General features: G+C 35.4%; 1 protein-coding gene across 3 annotated transcripts in view; it reads left to right on the top strand.

The window, feature by feature from the left end:
- LOC144436075 (uncharacterized) overlaps positions 1-21,456 on the top strand; it is a 57,336-nt gene that overhangs the window by 12,907 nt on the left and 22,973 nt on the right. Inside the window, exons 1-4 of one of the 3 annotated variants that reach the window (XM_078124750.1) lie at positions 137-160; positions 18,538-18,726; positions 19,894-20,151; positions 20,445-20,586. In XM_078124750.1, coding sequence (XP_077980876.1) covers positions 18,657-18,726; positions 19,894-20,151; positions 20,445-20,586 — 470 coding nt within the window. In that variant the 5' untranslated portion in view covers positions 137-160; positions 18,538-18,656. Of the gene's footprint in view, positions 1-136; positions 161-12,101; positions 12,205-18,537; positions 18,727-19,893; positions 20,152-20,444; positions 20,587-21,456 lie in introns of those variants that run through there. The other 2 variants (XM_078124751.1, XM_078124749.1) reach the window with 2 other exon arrangements.

Raw genomic sequence — 21,456 nt, forward strand, 5'->3', positions numbered from 1 at the left:
GTAAGGTCAGGTGCCAACCACCCCCTTGAGTAGCACATGCAAATTCAACACCTCAGTGCATACACAATGTATGGCATTCATGATTGTATGGAGAGACGTGCAATGCATCTTTGAATCAGCCACAGGTGTATGGAACCATCCAGATAAACAGACAGATGAGGTGGGTGCGGTCAACTGATGACAATCATTGCAGTCTACCATCCCAGATTGCATTGAATCATCCCTTTGTTCTGGACCAACATTTTTTTGGCTCTGTCAGACAAATTTTTTTTGAAACTGAAATTTTAATCCTAATTAATCTTACTTTGGATAAATGTAGGTGTTCATAGATGCATGGATTTTTTTGCTCATTTTCTTGTCTGCATTTCCAACAAAAATTTGAATGTTTCAGAAAAAAAGATCACATATTTTACATGTTTTTCCAATTGTAGGTTTAACCTTTCTTGTCTGTCCACACCATTGTAGATTTAACCATTTTCCGCTGTCCCCACACAATTGTAGATTTAACCTTTCTCCTTTGTCGACCCACTAAAATGGTGTTAATTACCATCCTGACAAAAATTGAACCTTTTAAAATGTAAAGTGGGTCATGTTATATCCGTAAAGGAACACTGTCGTACAAAATCTGTTTGTTTAACATTAAAAGCACTTTGGGTCAACTATGGATAACATTTTTGATGAGCTTCAAATACTGACATAAAATGACTATTGTATCGTGTACATATATTGATGATTTAGTTCAAGGAGACAAGTCCAAGATTTACTTAAAAAATCAGCATTTATTCAAAGTAGCTGATGTTGTACGTGGACAACCTTTCTTCAAGGGCTGAAACAGTAAAAAAGAAAAATAGACAAATGAATATATATTATTGATGTAGTGTATATCCTGAAAAGAACATAACTATGTACCATTGACACGTTTATATTAAAATGTATTTTCTCTACAATCCTGAGGTCATGAGGGGTATTTTTTGAGTGCACTGAAAAAGTACTTCCTGCAACGTTTAATTTATTTGGTTTGGTAAAATGTGTGTTATGCTACCGATTTCAAAGTTACTGGTGATGAAGAAAAAACATGTTTCAGTTAAAGTCTGATTATATTTGTCATTCTTTAAATGAAACAAAAATGTCGCAAAAAAAAAGAAAAAAAAAATGTTCAGAGCTGACACGTGTCCCTTAATAAAGTGCAATTTACTGTCTAACTTCCTCTCCTGTGAGTGCCACTTTTTCATGTTCTAAGGTTTCAGCTTATTTAGTCATTTGTGTCAGAAGGTTGTCACCCCCTAACCCTTAGCATTTGTTGTTTTGCTATGAGTCAGAACACCATGTAGAGAGTACTGGAGCATGAATTGGAATAACAGGTACCATTACTTAAATTAAGGCCAGACATTCAAATATACAGTGAATTAGTGTATACAGTATCTGTTTTCGTTTTTTATACACTTTTATTTATGAATACAATTGAGCTGTACAGAGAGTACTCACTTGTATGTATGTTACATGTTTGCGTATATTTAATTTTTTGGATTATTTTTGAAAATGTCAAATTAATAAAATTTGTTAGAAACGATATATTTTATTTCTTATTGATGATGGTGATAGGTTTAGTTTTACATTTTTAATTAATGAAAAAGGTTACACAAGTTAGTCATGTTTTAAAACATTCAAATGTTCTTGTTTGCTTAAAAAGTGTATGCAAATGATGTAATAAGTATTTGTTTGTTTGTTTGTTTGTTTGTTTGTTTGTTTGGTCAGGATAGTTGTTTGTTTGTTCAATGGAATGATGGCCTTTGTTTGTTTGTTTGTTTGGTCAGGATAGTTGTTTGTTTGTTCAATGGAATGATGGCCTTTGTTTGTTTGTTTGTTTGTTTGGTCAGGATAGTTGTTTGTTTGTTCAATGGAATGATGGCCTTTGTTTGTTTGTTTGTTTGTTTGTTTGGTCAGGATAGTTGTTTGTTTGTTCTATAGAATGATGGCCGTAGCCTGTAGGGAACCTGTATACTAATAGTCCAGAGACCTGTCTACTAGGATTGAATTTGATGATATATTTAGTTTTGAATAATGTCACATACAAAAATCTCCCAGCTGCATGTGATTGCAAACCATAGCAAATATCTAGGCTATTTGACATTTTAAAAGCTAGGGCAGATTTTGGCTGTCAGCTGTTTCTTTGTTTTTGTTTTTTTGGAAGTATAGGTTACTTTATCATGCTTGTTGTCTTGTCTGTTTATGTGTCATGTTTGTTGTTGAGTAAAACCAGAAGACTGAAATCCATGCTGTCCTAGATTCCATGGAATGGAATGGAATGAATTTATTACATTGTAATATGTAGACTTCCCAGTTCTGAATGGCTGTATTTGGACATTCATCCTGAAAACACATTAGGGAAGTTACCAGGAAATATGAAATATGATATGACAGATGTTAAACACAGTACCCAGGGAACAAGGTCATGTGAAAGAAGAGATGGGATTATTGTTGTGGGGGGAAAGTAAACCATGTGACACCAATGCAATGGATTAGTTGCAAATGGACTGCAAATTGATTTATATACTGAGTGTACTTTGTGGCACTCACAGAGTGATCTTGAAAACATAACATGTAAAGAAAAAGGGAGAACCAAAAAACAAACTAAGGTTAAGTTTTGAGGATACTGGAGACCACGCGTAAATGTACCCTAGGCATTATTATCACTTTAATATTTATATTCGAAAAAAAAGTAGTACTACTGTACTTATATATCAGATATTAAAAGTGAAAATAGAATCATAAATATACACCCGAGATGCATAAATGAGAAAAGAAGTATGAACACTAGTATGCATATTATAAAATAGGTACAAACTGCCACAAGATAAAAACAACAGGTTAAAGCTAGTGAGATGCATTTTAGAGTCATATGCCCACAAAATATGCATACCTTATTTAAAACAATATGCTGAACAATATACATGTACTCCAAACTTATCTGCGTATTGTCAGATATGAGAAGCACCAACCTTCTTAGTAATTAACCTCCATATAGTATCACATAACATAAGTTAACTCAGACAGTGTGCCCTCTAAGCCAATTTGACATGCCATTGACGCACACAATTTCTAGTGATGCACCAAAATTTAGTGTTCCCCTATCTCTAACTATGTGGTGACTAGTGTGCACTCTAAGCCAATTTGATGTCCCACTGACGCACACAATTTCTAGTGATGCACCAAAATTTAGTGTTCCCCTATCTCTAACTATGTGGTGAGTGTGCCCTCTACTCCAATTTGATGCACCACTGATGCACACAATTTCTAGTGATGCACCAAAATTTGGTGTTCCCTATCTCTTACTATGTGGTGACTCACAAGCAGTGTTCCCTCTAAGCCAATTTGATGCACCACTGACACACACAATTTCTAGTGATGCACCAAAATTTGGTGTTCCCCTATCTCTAACTATGTGGTGAGTGTGCCCTCTAAGCCAATTTGACGTCACACTGATGCACACAATTTCTAGTGATGCACCAAAATTTAGTGTTCCCCTATCTCTTACTATGTGGTGACTCAAAAGAAATGCCTGTTTTTCTCATTTTGACTCACAACAACTAAATTTGGCTCTCATTAGATTCAGAAGATTAGCTGATATGGGAAGAACCCCCCCCCCCCTCCCCCTCCCTCCTGTAACTCCAGATTGTGTCACATAACATATGTTAAAATGGAGTGGGTGTTGATGGTTGATGGATGCCTGATATGTCAATATGACAAGTTGTAATGCAATATAGGATGTGGACACCTGTATCCAGTACAAGTAACAGTTTGCTCTCAGCTTCTAGTCTAGAAACTTATATATGTGTGTGCTCATTTCCTATGATCTCTATTTCACTGTGTACTGTATATAGAGTCAAATGGCTTTCTTTACCATGACTTTTCGTACCACCGACAATGCATGTACATAACGATAGTGCTATTGTATTGGGAGCATTGATAAAATGTGATAACATCACACTTGTCAAGTGATTTTATCTACCAAATGTAGCTCAAAGCCTGTCTCAAGCTGTGTTAAAGCATCAGACACTTCAAGTTTATTGCCTGGGTGTATGTGTGTCATATGTCATATATGTAGTGGATGGGTGTAAGTGTTCTGATATTCAATGTTAAAATGAGATATTTCTGAGTTGATTTAGCGTATTTAATACTGAGATATATGTAGGTGGACCTAAGGTATTTCATGTTGGTGCATAATTATAAACCCAAGAAGAAAGAAGTACGCTGTTAAGTTGATCAGACAGGCAGGTCGTGTGTGATGCATGTATGTTCAGGAACTAAATTATTTTGTATAGCACACTGCAAGGAAAGAGATTTATCAGTCGAGTGACCAAATAAAATGAACAAATTTTGATATGATTATATCTGTTATTCATGCATGTAACTTAAATAGATAGTAATCCATGCTGTAGAGATTTGGATAATGAAAACATTTTGGTGGAATTCATTACGTAAGGTATCATGGAGGGGTACAAATGCATGATATGATTCGAGGGAGTATATACCTAGTATCTTACACATGAATGGTGAATTGTAGACTGTCGACAGTCGTTCGTGGCTTTTTTGGTACGCTTCATCTAAAACAAAGTCGTTGCCTCGCTCCGTAGCACTGAATACTAATGCGTACTAATAGGAACTGCGAGTGCCAAAGGCACAAATGAGTCGCTCGTGCCTCCGGCACTCGCTGTTCAATCAGTACGCGGTTATGGTATTGCTCTGGATCGGAGCGAGGCGACGACTTTAGTTTTAGGTAAAACGTAGCAAAAAAGGCACGAACGACTGTCGACGGTCCAGGTGAATTGGTGAATATTGCGTTTTTGGGAATGATAGTTATCTTCGAACGTGAATGGTGAATGCTTATAAATTAAATTCGTGAATCGTGAGTGACATAATTTATGTGAATGACAATTGTGCATTTAACAACTGGATGTATGCTGGTTGTGACTTCTGACCTGGCTTTTTTTGCATGACCTGTGTGATCTGATGTTTACTTCAACCCACCCTTTCAATACAAAGTTTTCTATTGGTTCACATGAATTGTTTGAGAAATCATAGATTTTATTGTCCAACCAGGTATTAGTTAACAGAATGACAGAAGACACAAAGTTGCTACATGTGCGAGCGCATGTTTATAGTGCCGTGTGACAAATTGTTCGTTGAGTCACAAGATATTACATGTATGTGTTCAAAAAAATACTATATTTACATGCTTCATAGATTGTCAGTAGAGACAGGATATAAGTGAATGACTGTAGTGGAGTGATAGATTCAGTCATACTAGACAGGCTAAAATTGAAAAGGTTTGTGATAGGAGTATTTTAAATATAAAATCCACTCACTTATTACATGTACATGTACATCACAGTGAACTATAATTCTCAATTAACAAATACTGATGACTACAATTTAAACCAATCAAAACATCTTCTACCGGTATATATATATATATATTATATATTACAGTATTTTTATCAGATTACTGTCTTTTCTCTGTGTTGACATCCAGGGAGTTAATCATTGCCCAATTTATGGCTGTTATAGACAGGAAATTTGTGCCATTAAGTGGGTCCTTCAACAATGGAAATATTTTCAACCCAACATTTGTGGTTTTGGCATGGTGAGTCATCACTTTCACAAATAGCCGCAACTCCCGGTATCATTTCAGAAATATAACAAGTGTTTACTCTAATGACTTTAAAGGGCTATGTTTCAGTCCTGAGTCATCACACTGGGATTATTCTTTTGTTCTGGACCAACTTTTTCCACAGTTCTGCCGAACAACCACGTTTGAGATCTAGATTTTAATCCGAGTCTGAAGTAGGCCTTCAAAGTGGCAATATGGCTGACGAATTGATATTTATTTCAGACTTTTTATTCATATAACAATTTTAAATGTTTCCATACTTGAAAAAATGTCAAACCATATGTACCACTTCCAAGTTTGTAACTTTGTAAATTTGCAAAAAGCAATTTTTACATGTGGAAAAGGTTTGTTGTACGTCTTTTTTTTTTTTTTTTTTTACAATGTATGGTGTAAAGAACAAGGACTTGGTATTTGTTGTTTCACATAGTCTTTTTTCAAGTAGGAAAACATCGCAAAGTTGTTTTATGAATTAAAAAATCCAAAATAACTACCCATTTGTTATCCATATGGCCACTTCAACAGTGATTGGTTACTCAATAAGACATCTCAATCAGAAGTCTGACAAACATCTAGACTGTCGACAGTCGCTCGCGCCTTTTTTTCCTACGTTTTATCTAAACTCCGGTCCGGCGCAACACTAGTATAATCGCAAACTGATTTCGAGGGCCGAATTGCGAAGGCCCAAGCTCGGGCCTTTGGCCCTCGATATCAGTTTGCGATTAGACTAGTGGTGCGCCGGATCGGAGTTTAGATAAAACGTAGGGGGAAAAATGGCGCGAGCGACTGTCGACAGTCTAACAAACATCAAACAGGTCCATTTAGTTCAAATTTACAGCACTGATGATAAATAAAATGTCACTGCTGTCGTCAGGTCCACTAAGTTCTTAGTCTGGATGCCAACGTGGTTTCTAAACTAAACCACATGGAGTTGTTAATGGTAACGATACTGTATAGGAACTAGACTACTAAGTTCTTATTTACACTGATCATTTTTTAACAGATATATCATTTTTAACTTTAAGGAAGAGTTTCTGTTACACAGCTAGATCTATCACATATTCCAATGTAACGATAAAAACTATGTAACTGTTCCAGTTAAACCGATCTATCATGTTCCCATTTTAATAGGTGTAAAAAATGTCTAAAAAATGTTATGTTGTAAAACATCCATAAATTAAGTTATTATGATACACGATATGCAGTGTTATATTCATCATGTGACAGCTGTCCTCTACAAATATAAGTCTAGTATTTAATGAAATCTAAACTGTTAAAAGCATAGATCATTCAAGGAGGTATAGACTAGTAACTACATGTTGGCTCATTTTCTATGATCACTCTATATGTATACCTGTAGTCAAATGGACAAATTCTACTGAAAATCTAACTAAATCTCCTGCTGAGGAAAGGGTGAACAAATTTCAGATGATTTATTATATACATTGATTAATAATTATTTTGATAATTAGGTAATATGTTAAAGTATGCAAGCTTCAAATTTCATATAATTTAATTTTCCAATTAAGTGGTACATCATGTATAAATAAAATATGTATAGCTCAGAATGTTGTATTCCAACAATGTGTGTAGGAACAAAAATCTATGGTTTTGGCCTACGGGAGAGGCATTCAGATTACATCCGGTGAGGAATTGCCATAAATCTTGCTGCTAGCTCCAAACCTTATCTACATAGTTATCTTGTACATAGTTCCATTATTATATTGAATTCATCTTCCCAAGAGTACCGGTATATTATCCCATTACATCTCAGATATCCTAGTCTGATCAAACCATCTTTAGAGGTATGGTAATTTTGATACTTTCCACAAGTAATTTGATGAACATTCTGTTGGGAATACTCCTGTGTAGTATACATTAAAATTAATGAACTTTCTGTTCGGAATTGTCAAGTTATTAGCCTATAACATATATATATTTCTCACCTAATCCTGTAAATCATAAAATGGTCTCGCCCCTCAATATCTTGCTGAACTTATTGTAGTTAACAACCCTACAAAATCTTTGCACTCAAGTCGTCATACAACACTCAAGGTTCCCAGAACAAGACTTAAATCTTATGGAGATTGGTCTTTCAGCTACTCCGCCACAATCTGTGGAACCAACTGCCAAACACTGTCTACTCTGCACTGAGTATTGAGACTGTCAAGTCAAGACTAAAAGACCTACCTTTTAGAGAGAGCTTATTTGTGACAGTATCTATTGTAAAGCGACATTGAGCATCACATGATGGATACTAAGCACTCTGTACATCTCTTTATTTTTATTATGTAGAGAGATACCTTAGTGTATCTGAGTGTACATGTATATGTTGTCAATATTGTATGAAAATTCAGTTTGGATAAAAAGTTCCGTACTTGTAAAATTTCACTTCAAATTCAATTTCGATCATAAATTCAAAACTAGTAAAAATTAAGTTTGGATGAAAAGTTCAACACTTGTAAAAATTCACATTCAATTTTAGAAACCCAAAACCTGCAGAATTCAATTTGGATCAAAAATTCAAAACCTTGAAAAAATTAATTTGTTATTTGGATAATATTTCAAAACCTGTAATATACAATTTAGATAAAAAATTCAAAACTGTGAAAAAATTAATTTGCTAAAAACTTCAAAACCTATGAAATTCAATTTGGATAAAAGTTCCAAACATGTGAAATTCAATTTAGATGAAAAATTCAAAACCTTGGAAAAAGTAATTTGCTAAAAACTTCAAAACCTGTAAAATTCGACTTGGATAAAAGTTCCAAACTTGTAACATACAATTTGGATCAAAAAATTCAATACGTGTACAATTCAATTTGGGCAAAAAATTCAAAATCTGAAAATTCGATTTTGGATCAAAAATTCAAATCCTGTAAAAATTCAGTTTGAAATATAAGTAAAAAGTTCAATTGATTTTACTGTAACACAGCAAATGGATCAAGGTCTGTCAATATTTTGGTTCAGGTGATTGATGATGACAGATTTCAACTATTATGTAAACACTCTAGTTTCAAGTGTAAAGTTTGAGTACTATATTATTTATAACATAATTTATTACTGATATCAGAAGTGGCCAACTATAAATAATGCTGTACACATTTCAGTGTTTTTGCTAAGGTCTGGAGAAACCTCAGAGAAAGGCGTCTATCTGTAAAACTGGCATATTTTCCATACTATAATTTTGATTTGGAATCTCAGTAAATTTACTGGGCAACTGAGTAAGATTTTACCTGTCTACCCCCTTAACAAACACACTTCCCTAGTAAAAATGACTGGGGGAATTGAGTAACATTTTGCCTACTTGCTGCCCTTATTAAAAACATGAGCAGAGAACCCTGGTAAACTGACTGGAGAACACAGGTAGATTTTACCTACATACCACCCTTTACAAAAACACTAGCAGGGAACCCAGGTAAACTGACTGGAGAAGACAGGTAGATTTTACCTACTTACCACCCTTTACAAAAACACTAGCAGGGAACCCTGGTAAACTTTGACTGGAGAAGACAGGTAGATTTTACCTACTTACCACCCTTTACAAAAACACTAGCAGGGAACCCTGGTAAACTTTGACTGGAGAAGACAGGTAGATTTTACCTACTTACCACCCTTTATAAAAACACTAGCAGGGAACCCAGGTAAACTGACTGGAGAAGACAGGTAGATTTTACCTACTTACCACCCTTTACAAAAACACTAGCAGGGAACCCAGGTAAACTGACTGGAGAACACAGGTAGATTTTACCTACTTACCACCCTTTATAAAAACACTAGCAGGGAACCCAGGTAAACTGACTGGAGAAGACAGGTAGATTTTACCTACTTACCACCCTTTATAAAAACACTAGCAGGGAACCCAGGTAAACTGACTGGAGAACACAGGTAGATTTTACCTACTTACCACCCTTTATAAAAACACTAGCAGGGAACCCAGGTAAACTGACTGGAGAACACAGGTAGATTTTACCTACTTACCACCCTTTATAAAAACACTAGCAGGGAACCCAGGTAAACTGACTGGAGAAGACAGGTAGATTTTACCTACTTACCACCCTTTATAAAAACACTAGCAGGGAACCCAGGTAAACTGACTGGAGAAGACAGGTAGATTTTACCTACTTACCACCCTTTACAAAAACACTAGCAGGGAACCCTGGTAAACTTTGACTGGAGAAGACAGGTAGATTTTACCTACTTACCACCCTTTACAAAAACACTAGCAGGGAACCCAGGTAAACTGACTGGAGAACACAGGTAGATTTTACCTACTTACCACCCTTTACAAAAACACTAGCAGGGAACCCAGGTAAACTGACTGGAGAAGACAGGTAGATTTTACCTACTTACCACCCTTTACAAAAACACTAGCAGGGAACCCAGGTAAACTGACTGGAGAACACAGGTAGATTTTACCTACTTTCATACCACCCTTTACAAAAACACTAGCAGGGAACCCTGGTAAACTTTGACTGGAGAAGACAGGTAGATTTTACCTACTTTCCACCCTTTACAAAAACACTAGCAGGGAACCCAGGTAAACTGACTGGAGAACACAGGTAGATTTTACCTACTTTCATACCACCCTTTACAAAAACACTAGCAGGGAACCCTGGTAAACTTTGACTGGAGAACACAGGTAGATTTTACCTACTTTCATACCACCCTTTATAAAAACACTAGCAGGGAACCCTGGTAAACTGACTGGAGAACACAGGTAGATTTTACCTACTTTCATACCACCCTTTATAAAAACACTAGCAGGGAACCCAGGTAAACTGACTGGAGAACACAGGTAGATTTTACCTACTTTCATACCACCCTTTACAAAAACACTAGCAGGGAACCCTGGTAAACTTTGACTGGAGAACACAGGTAGATTTTACCTACTTTCATACCACCCTTTACAAAAACACTAGCAGGGAACCCTGGTAAACTTTGACTGGAGAAGACAGGTAGATTTTACCTACTTTCATACCACCCTTTACAAAAACACTAGCAGGGAACCCTGGTAAACTGACTGGAGAACACAGGTAGATTTTACCTACTTTCATACCACCCTTTACAAAAACACTAGCAGGGAACCCTGGTAAACTGACTGGAGAACACAGGTAGATTTTACCTACTTACCACCCTTTACAAAAACACTAGCAGGGAACCCTGGTAAACTGACTGGAGAACACAGGTAGATTTTACCTACTTGCCACCCTTTACAAAAACACTAGCAGGGAACCCAGGTAAACTGACTGGAGAACACAGGTAGATTTTACCTACTTTCCACCCTTTACAAAAACACTAGCAGGGAACCCAGGTAAACTGACTGGAGAAGACAGGTAGATTTTACCTACTTTCATACCACCCTTTACAAAAACACTAGCAGGGAACCCAGGTAAACTGACTGGAGAAGACAGGTAGATTTTACCTACTTTCATACCACCCTTTACAAAAACACTAGCAGGGAACCCAGGTAAACTGACTGGAGAAGACAGGTAGATTTTACCTACTTTCATACCACCCTTTACAAAAACACTAGCAGGGAACCCAGGTAAACTGACTGGAGAAGACAGGTAGATTTTACCTACTTTCATACCACCCTTTACAAAAACACTAGCAGGGAACCCAGGTAAACTTTGACTGGAGAAGACAGGTAGATTTTACCTACTTTCATACCACCCTTTACAAAAACACTAGCAGGGAACCCTGGTAAACTTTGACTGGAGAAGACAGGTAGATTTTACCTACTTACCACCCTTTACAAAAACACTAGCAGGGAACCCTGGTAAACTGACTGGAGAACACAGGTAGATTTTACCTACTTACCACCCTTTACAAAAACACTAGCAGGGAACCCTGGTAAACTGACTGGAGAACACAGGTAGATTTTACCTACTTTCATACCACCCTTTACAAAAACACTAGCAGGGAACCCTGGTAAACTGACTGGAGAACACAGGTAGATTTTACCTACTTTCATACCACCCTTTACAAAAACATGTACAAGTAAACAATGTCTTACGTTTGTATACTGTAAAGGTATCATTATTATTATTGTGATTTTCAACAAACACAACATATTTTTATCATTGGTCCAACAAATCTATTGGAAAGCATGTATTTTCAATATGTTTTATCAGTGTTGCACAGAATCATGTTTTTTGCTGGGAAATGTTCCCAGCAATTTTACAGAAATCCATTCAGTTTGGGGGCGACCTGACAGGACTAGTATGATAATATCGAGCAACTGCATTTTTTTGTTGGTATATGTATTTGTTATGATTTATGTCAACTCTATGGCACGAGAATATCCGGTGACCTCGCGGTGACGTCAGTAATTGTAAACTATCTGATTATAGGAAATGATCAATATTTATTTGACATTGAAGAATCACGAAATGAAAGTATAAAAGTGTGATTCATACTAGTAAGACCACCCTTGGAGAAAAGTTTGATTTCATGATGAATGATTGATAAGTGTTCATTTCATGATGATCACATGAGTGAAGCATGTTTATTTCATGATGATCACATGATTGGTAAGTCTATTTCACGATGTTCATATGATTTATAAGGGTCGAATTTGTGACGATCTTATGAATGACACATGCTCATTTCATGATGATCGCTGGATTTGTAAGTGTTCATTCATAACGATCACATGATTAAAAAGAGTTCATTTCATGAATCTAAGAATTTCAGTTATAACTTGTGGTGGATAAACTTTTATTTCATACTCTAGAAAAATGTCCAAACTCTTCTAAGTATGACATAAAATTGTATTTTAGAAATGTCATTGTATGATTTGAATACACTGACTTGGTGTCTATTATGCCTTGGTCAGGTGCATGTAGGTTTTAATGTAAGTATATTTAATCTTGATACTGCTGAACGAGGAGACATCCCTGGTATTTTGGGTGAATACTCATTACATACAAAAAATCTAATTATTAAAAATTTTGTGTACCTGTCTGTTGTTTTGGCTCGGTTGCTGACATCAATGATTGATAACCTAGCAGATATATACCTTACAATAACCTAGCCTTCTCATTGCAAGGAAGTGAACCACAACCCTGTATGTTTGTCAAACAATAACCCATTAGACTAATTGTGTTTCACGTGATTCATTTACAGTTACACAGGAAATTACACCCTGACACTTTTAACCTTAAATGGTTTTATTAATTCTTTCAGAGGAGAGGCCAAGCGAGTCAAAATAATTTTCCTTTTTCCTAATAACGTTTTGTGTGTGTGTGTGGGGGGGGGGGGGGGGGTGCTCATATACAATGAAGGAATAAGGTTTGCCATGTGCCAGTTTTTAACATGTCTCCCACTAGACTCTCAGATATGTCTGATATGTTCAGTCCTATTATGCTTCTTAACCAGTGGTATAGCTGTGATAGTGTGGCATAAATGTTGTATCTTACAGACTACATGTATTTGCTCCCTTGATTGTATGACATGTGTTTGCCATCAAAGCTCCAATTTAGTTTCAGACTGTACTAGATATATCAGTCTCCTTTACATGTTACAGTGCTTTTCCCCAAACCAAGTCAAAGTGATTAAATGAAACATCAAGATCAGTGAGTCTAATCACAAGGTTTCATGTTTAGATAGACACCATAAAGATAACACACAAACATCACTTACACTGCTGTGTGGGCTCTGTATGTAGTTAATGATATAAACAGTTACAGCATGCATACTACTTACACAGATTCTACCAACTTTCACTGGCTGGTGACCATGGATTTTGTTAGAACTTCAATACCTTGTGTAGGAGTTACTGTTTATATCACTAACTAAATACAGAGCCCACACGGTGTAAGTAATGTTTGTGTGTTATCTTTATGGTGTCTATCTCAACATTAAACCTTGTGATCAGGCTCACCGATCTTGATAGTTCATGTAATAGCTTTGACTCGCTTTGGGAAAAAACACTGTAATATATTAATATATGTATCTCATCATTGAGATACATCCCACATATCCCATAGATTGACGTACCATCTTTGTAGCTTTGACATTCAGTTAAATTTAGTGAAAGAAGTTTCTGTTTGCACAAGAAAACTGACCAATGGATAAATCAATTCACTTTTGTTTTTGCAGAAGTGTCAAACCAATTTACTTTGAATTATTAAAACCACTCCCACCCTGAGGTATTTTCAAACTAATTCAACTAATAAATTGGTTCAAACTAGTTTTAATGCATATTGGGGAAAGAAACCGACTTTAAATAAATCATATTGTTGTTTTTAATCAATTCAACATTACAGTGGGGATAAGAGAATGATCTCAAGCAATTCTCTGGGCTATACTCAAGATAATATTATTTTCTCTTGTAGTAAAATATAAAAGAACCAAACTTCCACAAACCAGTGTTATTGAATTTCCTCTGTGTTATTTTCCACTGTGTCATTTTCCACTCAAACGACATGTACATTGGTGAGAGTCAAAGACTTGGTGGATATTTTGTGAGGTGTAATGGAAATGGTAAAACAAATACGACAGTAGAAAAACAGATTTATTGCCATCCTGTGTGCAGTGAATAAACGCAGTCAATATGGTAGATCTGTTGATCTGAAAACTAGTTTTCAAAGTAGGGTCTATGGTTTTGATCACAGTACAGTATTTGATTTGGCGAAGGAACTCAACATAACCTGTCATGTTATCAATAAAAAACACATTTCAAATATTGTTCAGAGAAGTCATTAAGATCCAAGGTTTTCATTTTTAAGGCAAACAATTAAATTATGTATTTACACAGTAAGTACATCTGAAGTAGAACTGCCGGTTGTTATGGAAACACTGAGTAATCAATTAGGCAAAAAACAGTATAATTTAACAACTCTGTGGTATATTTATCATTTGTGATTTAATAACTACATGTTTGTCTGCAAGGAAAGTTGTTTTTCATGATCTCTGAAGCTGACTTTTGTACTAAAATTTATTTCACAAGAAGAAGAAAGATGTGCTGATGGTATTAACATCTCAATGCTCATTAACATATGTTTTGGATTTAAAAAGTTAAATATATGTTTTAAAAAACCGTTATTGATTTTATGGGGAGACATGTTAGTATAGTTGATTTGATTTAGCAGTGTTTTTGACTCTGTGTATTAAATACAACATTGGAAACTGAGATATCAGGTAATTAAGAAAGACATATAACTATTAAAACCACATGTTGATATAAGTTATTGAATTGACATTGGCTTGATTGTGTTCACAATAGGATTTCATTTCTGATGACTTCTATGTATAATCTTGCAGTGTGCACCTTGCGTCAGTCTAGTGTTTATATTATCTGTTACATCTGCAAAACAAAACTGGTCACTATCACCCACTTGTGTAATCTATTACATCACCAGATAGATGAGTTATAAATTAGTGTCGATCTCAGTAAGCTGAGCTAGCTTTCCCCAATGTTATCTACCTGTAGTTTTAAGAATTAATGACAACATTATCCCAAGGCGGTGTATGTTTCGGTGTTTTTCCATTACCTCCTTCTGAGGTAAAATAAATGAAGATGTGTCTGAAATGTCTCAATTTGCAGTTACCATGGAAACAGCAATGATCCATTACTGGCAATTTACAATGAAGTCTTCAGGGGGTTTTGATACAATGATGTCAGTTTAGTACATCCTTACTCAGAATTTGTAATCATGATATCCGATTTGATATTAAAGTGAAGTTCAGTTTACAGACGTCATTGAAAGGAGTTTTGTGTTCTCCATTAATTTGTTGTTTTCGTCGTGTACTTTTTACACTCATTAGCAGTCCGCTTTAATGATAAATGTAACCAAAAAACCACTTCATCAACTAAATTGTCCAAGTCATTTAATATCATTACAAATAGTTTTATATCATAATGTGTCACCTTTAATCTGTGGAGTCATAACTCATTGTTAGGCGGTAGCACTTCATTATCTTCCCTAGAGTATATTTTGTGTGAGCTAGTGGAAAAATTGCTTTGCCACTAGAGATCCGGCTCAGCTTTTGTTATAAAGCATAGCGACTTGATAACAGTTTCATCAGCAATTTGAAGGTGAGTGAATGTTGTGTATACATGTCTGTATTTGTTACAAGTTAAGTTTAAATTTTTTTTGATGATGGCTGACAGTTTGTTAATTTCTGAAAAAAATATCTAAATTTTTATTATGTTATTACAGCAAACTTACTGGGAATGAACAGTGTTTTGTACTTGGACTTGCTCTATAATTTTCCTCACTTCTTAATCGTTAAATAGTTCAAAGATTTTCGTCTTTTAACGAATGAACAGAAAGTTGTGTTTTGTACTTGAAGTCTCCCTGTAACTTTCCCCACTTCTTAATTTTAGTTCAGAGATTTTTATTATGACTTCAAACTGGGAATGTTGAATCTTTTCTCGAAAACCAGATTCGCAAAGTTTGAAATATGGAAATGACCAACCAATCTGTATGTTCAAGTCAACATACTGACCCATGTGTGTGTTCCAGTCATGGCGACATTGTACAAGTTGTGTTTTACAAGAACCTATGTAATTCATACAAGTACCCATGTAATTCTCGATACCTGATATACAATATTACTGCCTTGGCCATCATAAAAATAATGAACATTCGATTTCTTGGCTGACGCCAAAACTTTTGCTCCACGTGTAGGTGTTCGAGAGGATGAGTTGATCTTCTTGTGCTATTTAGACCCCCTATCTTGACGTAAAATGCTGTTGAATTATTGTTCTTCAAGGAGATTTTTTATGATTGTGTTTATTTCACTTCTTTTGCATCAAGTGAGGTATTTTTTGAACCGTTTCTTTGTTCAATCAAATATTTGATATTTTGCAAAGTAGAAAATGATGTTTATGTTACTTTTTTTGGCATCAAGTCAGATTTTATTTCTCAACTGTCTACTTAATTCGTAGATGTACAGGTGTTGTGATGTTCTGCAAGGTTATATGATGTTTATTTTACAGTTTTTGGGATCTACATTTTATTGTAGACATTGTATTTCTTCAGTATTTGTTTTAATAATAAGCTCATACACTTAACTTCTATGTGTGAGATTAAACTTCAAAGATGTTTACTGTGAATGTTTTGATTGTGGCCAGCCAGACACCAAGTACGTGTTGTAACTGAAGTTGTTTTTGTGCCCAACTTATTAAGTCAGCGTGAAAATAGAATCATTCTCAATCCTAAATTCTGAATAACCTAAGGACCTTGGCAAGGTAATAAAACAGATTCATTTCAAAGAGCATTAGTCTAGTTCCTATACTAAACGTCCACTCACAGTTGGCCTCCAGACTAAATCTGCATTTACCAACAAAAGATGTGATTAATACATAGTCAACAATTATTTATCTGCCAAGATAAAGTGGGGTCAAAATGTGAAAAAAAATGTCTTTCTGCTGACTTTTTTGTGGATTATTAAGAATGAAGACATTCATAGTATTTCACCTGTTTGGCAGTTGCTGTCTATTGAGGCTCGTTGTTTTTGCTCTGAGTATGTTTTATTACCTCTGAGTATCTCAAGCAGGTTAAATCCTTGGACTTTATTTCACCCATGTCATATTTTGAGAGTGCGATTTCATATCCTGTCTACTTTACTCATACATCATATTACATCTAGAACTGGTTAAAACACTTTGTTATCTCTTTGACGGTATGTGAGATATTTCATGTCTATCTCGATTGCTTCTCTGTGAGGTTAGACTTTATATCAGTGATTAATTTCACCTTGGTGGCAAGTAATCACATTGTATTTCCCCTGTTGTCTCTATATTTTGTTCATTCAAGAATGTATAAGGTGCAAAATGGTGATGTTCAAATCACCTGTGCAACACCAACCAAAATTGAATGTTAATGGTATATCTCAATTGCGTAGTTACTGACGTATTTTGTGTTGCAGTTCCTAATGATATTCTGTATTAACACATTTGTATTCTGGACCATAGCATACTTTCTGATAGTGTTTGTTAAGGGGGGACTCTCTGATAGTGTTTGTTAAGGGGGACTCTCTGATAGTGTTTGTTAAGGGGACTCTCTGATAGTGTTTGTTAAGGGGGACTCTCTGATCGTGTTTGTGAAGGGGGACTCTCTGATAGTGTTTGTTAAGGGGAACTTTCTGATAGTGTTTGTTAAGGGGACTCTGATAGTGTTTGTTAAGGGGTACTTTCTGATGGTGTTTGTGAAGGGGGACTCTCTGATAGTGTTTGTCAAGGGGGACTCTCTGATAGTGTTTGTTAAGGGGGACTTTCTGATAGTGTTTGTTAAGGGGACTCTCTGATAGTGTTTGTTAAGGGGTACTTTCTGATAGTGTTTGTTAAAGGGGCAAGATCAATAGTTTTATGTAGGTTGAAAAACTAAATTCGTTTAATAGGCTTCAAACCCCAACCCCCAACTAAATTTGCCAAAATTGATAATTTGAAACCACACAATCAATTTTTAAAATTTCAAATCAGTATGTAGTAGTATGTAGTATTATGAATACAAAGCCCCTGTTCCTGATATGTATTTTAGTGCCATGCATTTATTATAGTGAGAATACTTCCATTTCTCGACTTGACAACATTTGTTGTAATCAAGCGTGATTGATTAACTGATTGATAGATCAATTGACTGATTGAATAGTTGATTGATCGACTTATTGACTGAGTGAGTAATCAACTGATCAGGGCTTGAAATTAACTTTTTTTTCTTTGGGGTAGTCCAAGTGGGCCTAGGTTCAATTGCTAATATTGTTATTGTTATTGTTATTGTTATTGTTATTGTTATTGTTATTGTTATTATTATTGTTGTTGTTATTGTATGTTACATGGTCTCACAATAAATTGAATAAAATTTTGTTCGGTCCTACAAAAAACTAACAATTTTTTTTAATATTTCTGTTTTCAGACGAGAATAATAAGTGATGACATAAGAAGCCTGGTGGAGTTCTGATCATCATACCAGTAACTCTGAAGCGTATCGGTTGAATTTTGTACTGCATATATAATAAGTACCACAGTACAATTATGGCAAAGTCACTGTTTTTTCCGTCATTGATAACTCTTTATTTCACTGCCTTGGCTGCAGCTGATCTTGGTGAGTTCTTAATAATATATATATATTTTTTATTTTTTTTTTAAATTTTGTACGTACATACATACATGCCTACCTACATACATACATACATACATACACACATACATACATACATACATACATACATACATACATACATACATACAAGTAACATACATACCAAATCTAACCCTTTCCAGTATTTCACTCATATACAAGACTTGGGTTACTCTGACCATGTCATGGATTTGTGTCTTCGTATAGCTCTTCACTACCTGCTTGACCCAGTGCCACTGCCAGTGTTAACCTGTTAATTTGCCACACCTCAGTCGTTATCATTAGAAAACCAGTTTGTACAAATTTACATAATATTAGCATATATGCAAATAAGTCTATGTAAACACCAATGTTCATCTGAGTAAAGGAGTGTTAATTTTACCTAATGACTTCATTTGAATAATCAAATAGTCTGACATAGTGTTTTCTTTTTTTGAAAGATTTTGTGATATTGCTCCCAGTGATTTTTTTTTATACAGACACATGCATGCATATACATACATTTGTATAGAACTCCAGTCAGATTTGGGATGACATGACATGGCTATGTTGCATGCGTACTATCAAGTTGCTGTGTCAGTCAGTTCCCAGGCTATCCCGGGGTCGCCCAGGCCCAGCAACGCATAGCACCTGATGTTTGAATGGAAAATTTAAAAATTCAAGAATGGGTTCACAGTGATACTATGGCAAGCAGATATTTAGTGTGACAGATCCACAACATAGACAAGCTAAATGCCTTAAAAGGAGAATGCCACAGACATTTGATAAACTATGGCTTAAGCAACATAGACATGTATTGAACAACATGTTAAATGTTGCAAAGAATCTACAATTGGTTGATTATACCGCCACCTAGTGGTCAGCTGTAACTATGGAATTTGTCATTCTGATGAGGATTGTCAACCAAGACAGGTTATACTGCCACCTTGTGGTCAGCTGTAGCGATAGAATTTGTCATTGTGATGAGGATTGTCGACCAAGACAGATTGAAAGCTCAATGTCAAAAACTCTGAATTGTTATTATAACCTTTTGTGAATCATACATCAAGCTGATCAACAGTTTTGGTCAACATATTAAAATAGAGCAAAGATGATTTGATATTAAAGTTGACAAGTTCATTTCTATTTTAGATATTTCATCAAAGAAGTCTACATATGAAGTTGGGGAAACAATTCTCATGAATTGTACAACAACCACAGAGTCGGCTTTAGATGTAGAGTGGTATTTTAATTCGAATTTAATCCCTGAAGATTCCTACAACGTCTTGCCACCAAATTTGTCTCAATTAGTTATCACCAATGTCAGCTTTAGTAACGCTGGAAACTACTCTTGTGTGTTGCTGGATGGTGATGACAGAAGTCAGTCTGACATTGACGTTAAAGTTGGGGGTGAGTTTTGATCTTAGCGTAGTAGTTTATTCTCTATTCATTAATTTCAGTTGCAGTCGATTTCATTGTCATGGATTTAGTTATCAAGGATTCTTTTGCTATGGACTCTATTTTTTTTTATTGACAGTGAAACCTGTACTGGTTGTCAATCACAGCCATTATTTATTTAGTGGATTCTAACATCTAATTCTATGTTTATTTCATTGACAGTGAAATCTGTACTGGCTGTCAATGATAGCTGTCATTTATTGAGTGGATTTTGACATCTAATTCTATGTTTATTTCTTTGACAGTGAAACCATTTCCAGCTGTCAATTTCAGTTGTCATTCATTCAATGCAGATGATATTCTTTGTACTTGGGATGAAGGCGGAACTCACAACATACCAACCAACTACACTTTCATGTACAAAGCATCCTACAAACAATCCGGGGTGTAAGTGAAACTATGAATACTACAGTTGAAATTATAATTGCGTTCAGTTTGAATTAAAATTTTGTTTTGATAGGGCCAACATGAACATCAACAAAAACTTAGATAAGTAATATATGTCCAATTTGTGTATTTAAGTAATAAACAAAAAACCAGATCTATACATACTATTTTGAGCTTGGTCATTTGAACATTACGCTCACTGTTTACTGGTTAGAGCTAGTTGCATTCGCTCTCTGTGGTTTTATTACTTGCACTAATAAGCCGTTTTTCGTCTCGAGGCAGATCTCACGAGATCCCGCCTGAGCCATTTCATCCTTAGCAGCCAGGTGAGGGTAGTCAGGCTGAAAGTGTCAAACAGTTATATATCAACACTATGGTTCTCAATGTTTAGAGCTAGTTGTGCTCACTCTCTGGGGTTTATTACTTAAATTGCAGAGATGCTACTTATCTCAGTTTTTGTCAATGTTACTTGGCTGAACGTGACTCATTGAAACTAAACGTAATTATAATTGCTACTGTACATTTTGAAATGGTAATTTAACTTTCAATGACCAAAATGAACATCATAGCTGCACATTTTTATCAATGTGGGCCAGATGGTGTTCTGTGTTTTGTACTCCTAAGTAGAAACATTTCTAACACATGTCGTCAAATTGAGAAATGGAAAAAGTTTCACTGCAGTAAATGCATGGCACTAAAATACATGTTGGGAATGAGGGCTTTGTACTCATACTACTAAATACTATTACATAGTGATTTGAAATTGATTGTGCTGTCTGAAACAATTATCAATTTTGGCCAATTATTAATGTTAGAGGGGGGGGGGGGGTCTGAACTAAATTGTTTACGTTTTTTATCCTCTGTTGAACT

This window comes from Glandiceps talaboti, chromosome 6, assembly GCF_964340395.1.
Source record: "Glandiceps talaboti chromosome 6, keGlaTala1.1, whole genome shotgun sequence".
Lineage (NCBI taxonomy): Eukaryota > Metazoa > Hemichordata > Enteropneusta > Spengelidae > Glandiceps > Glandiceps talaboti.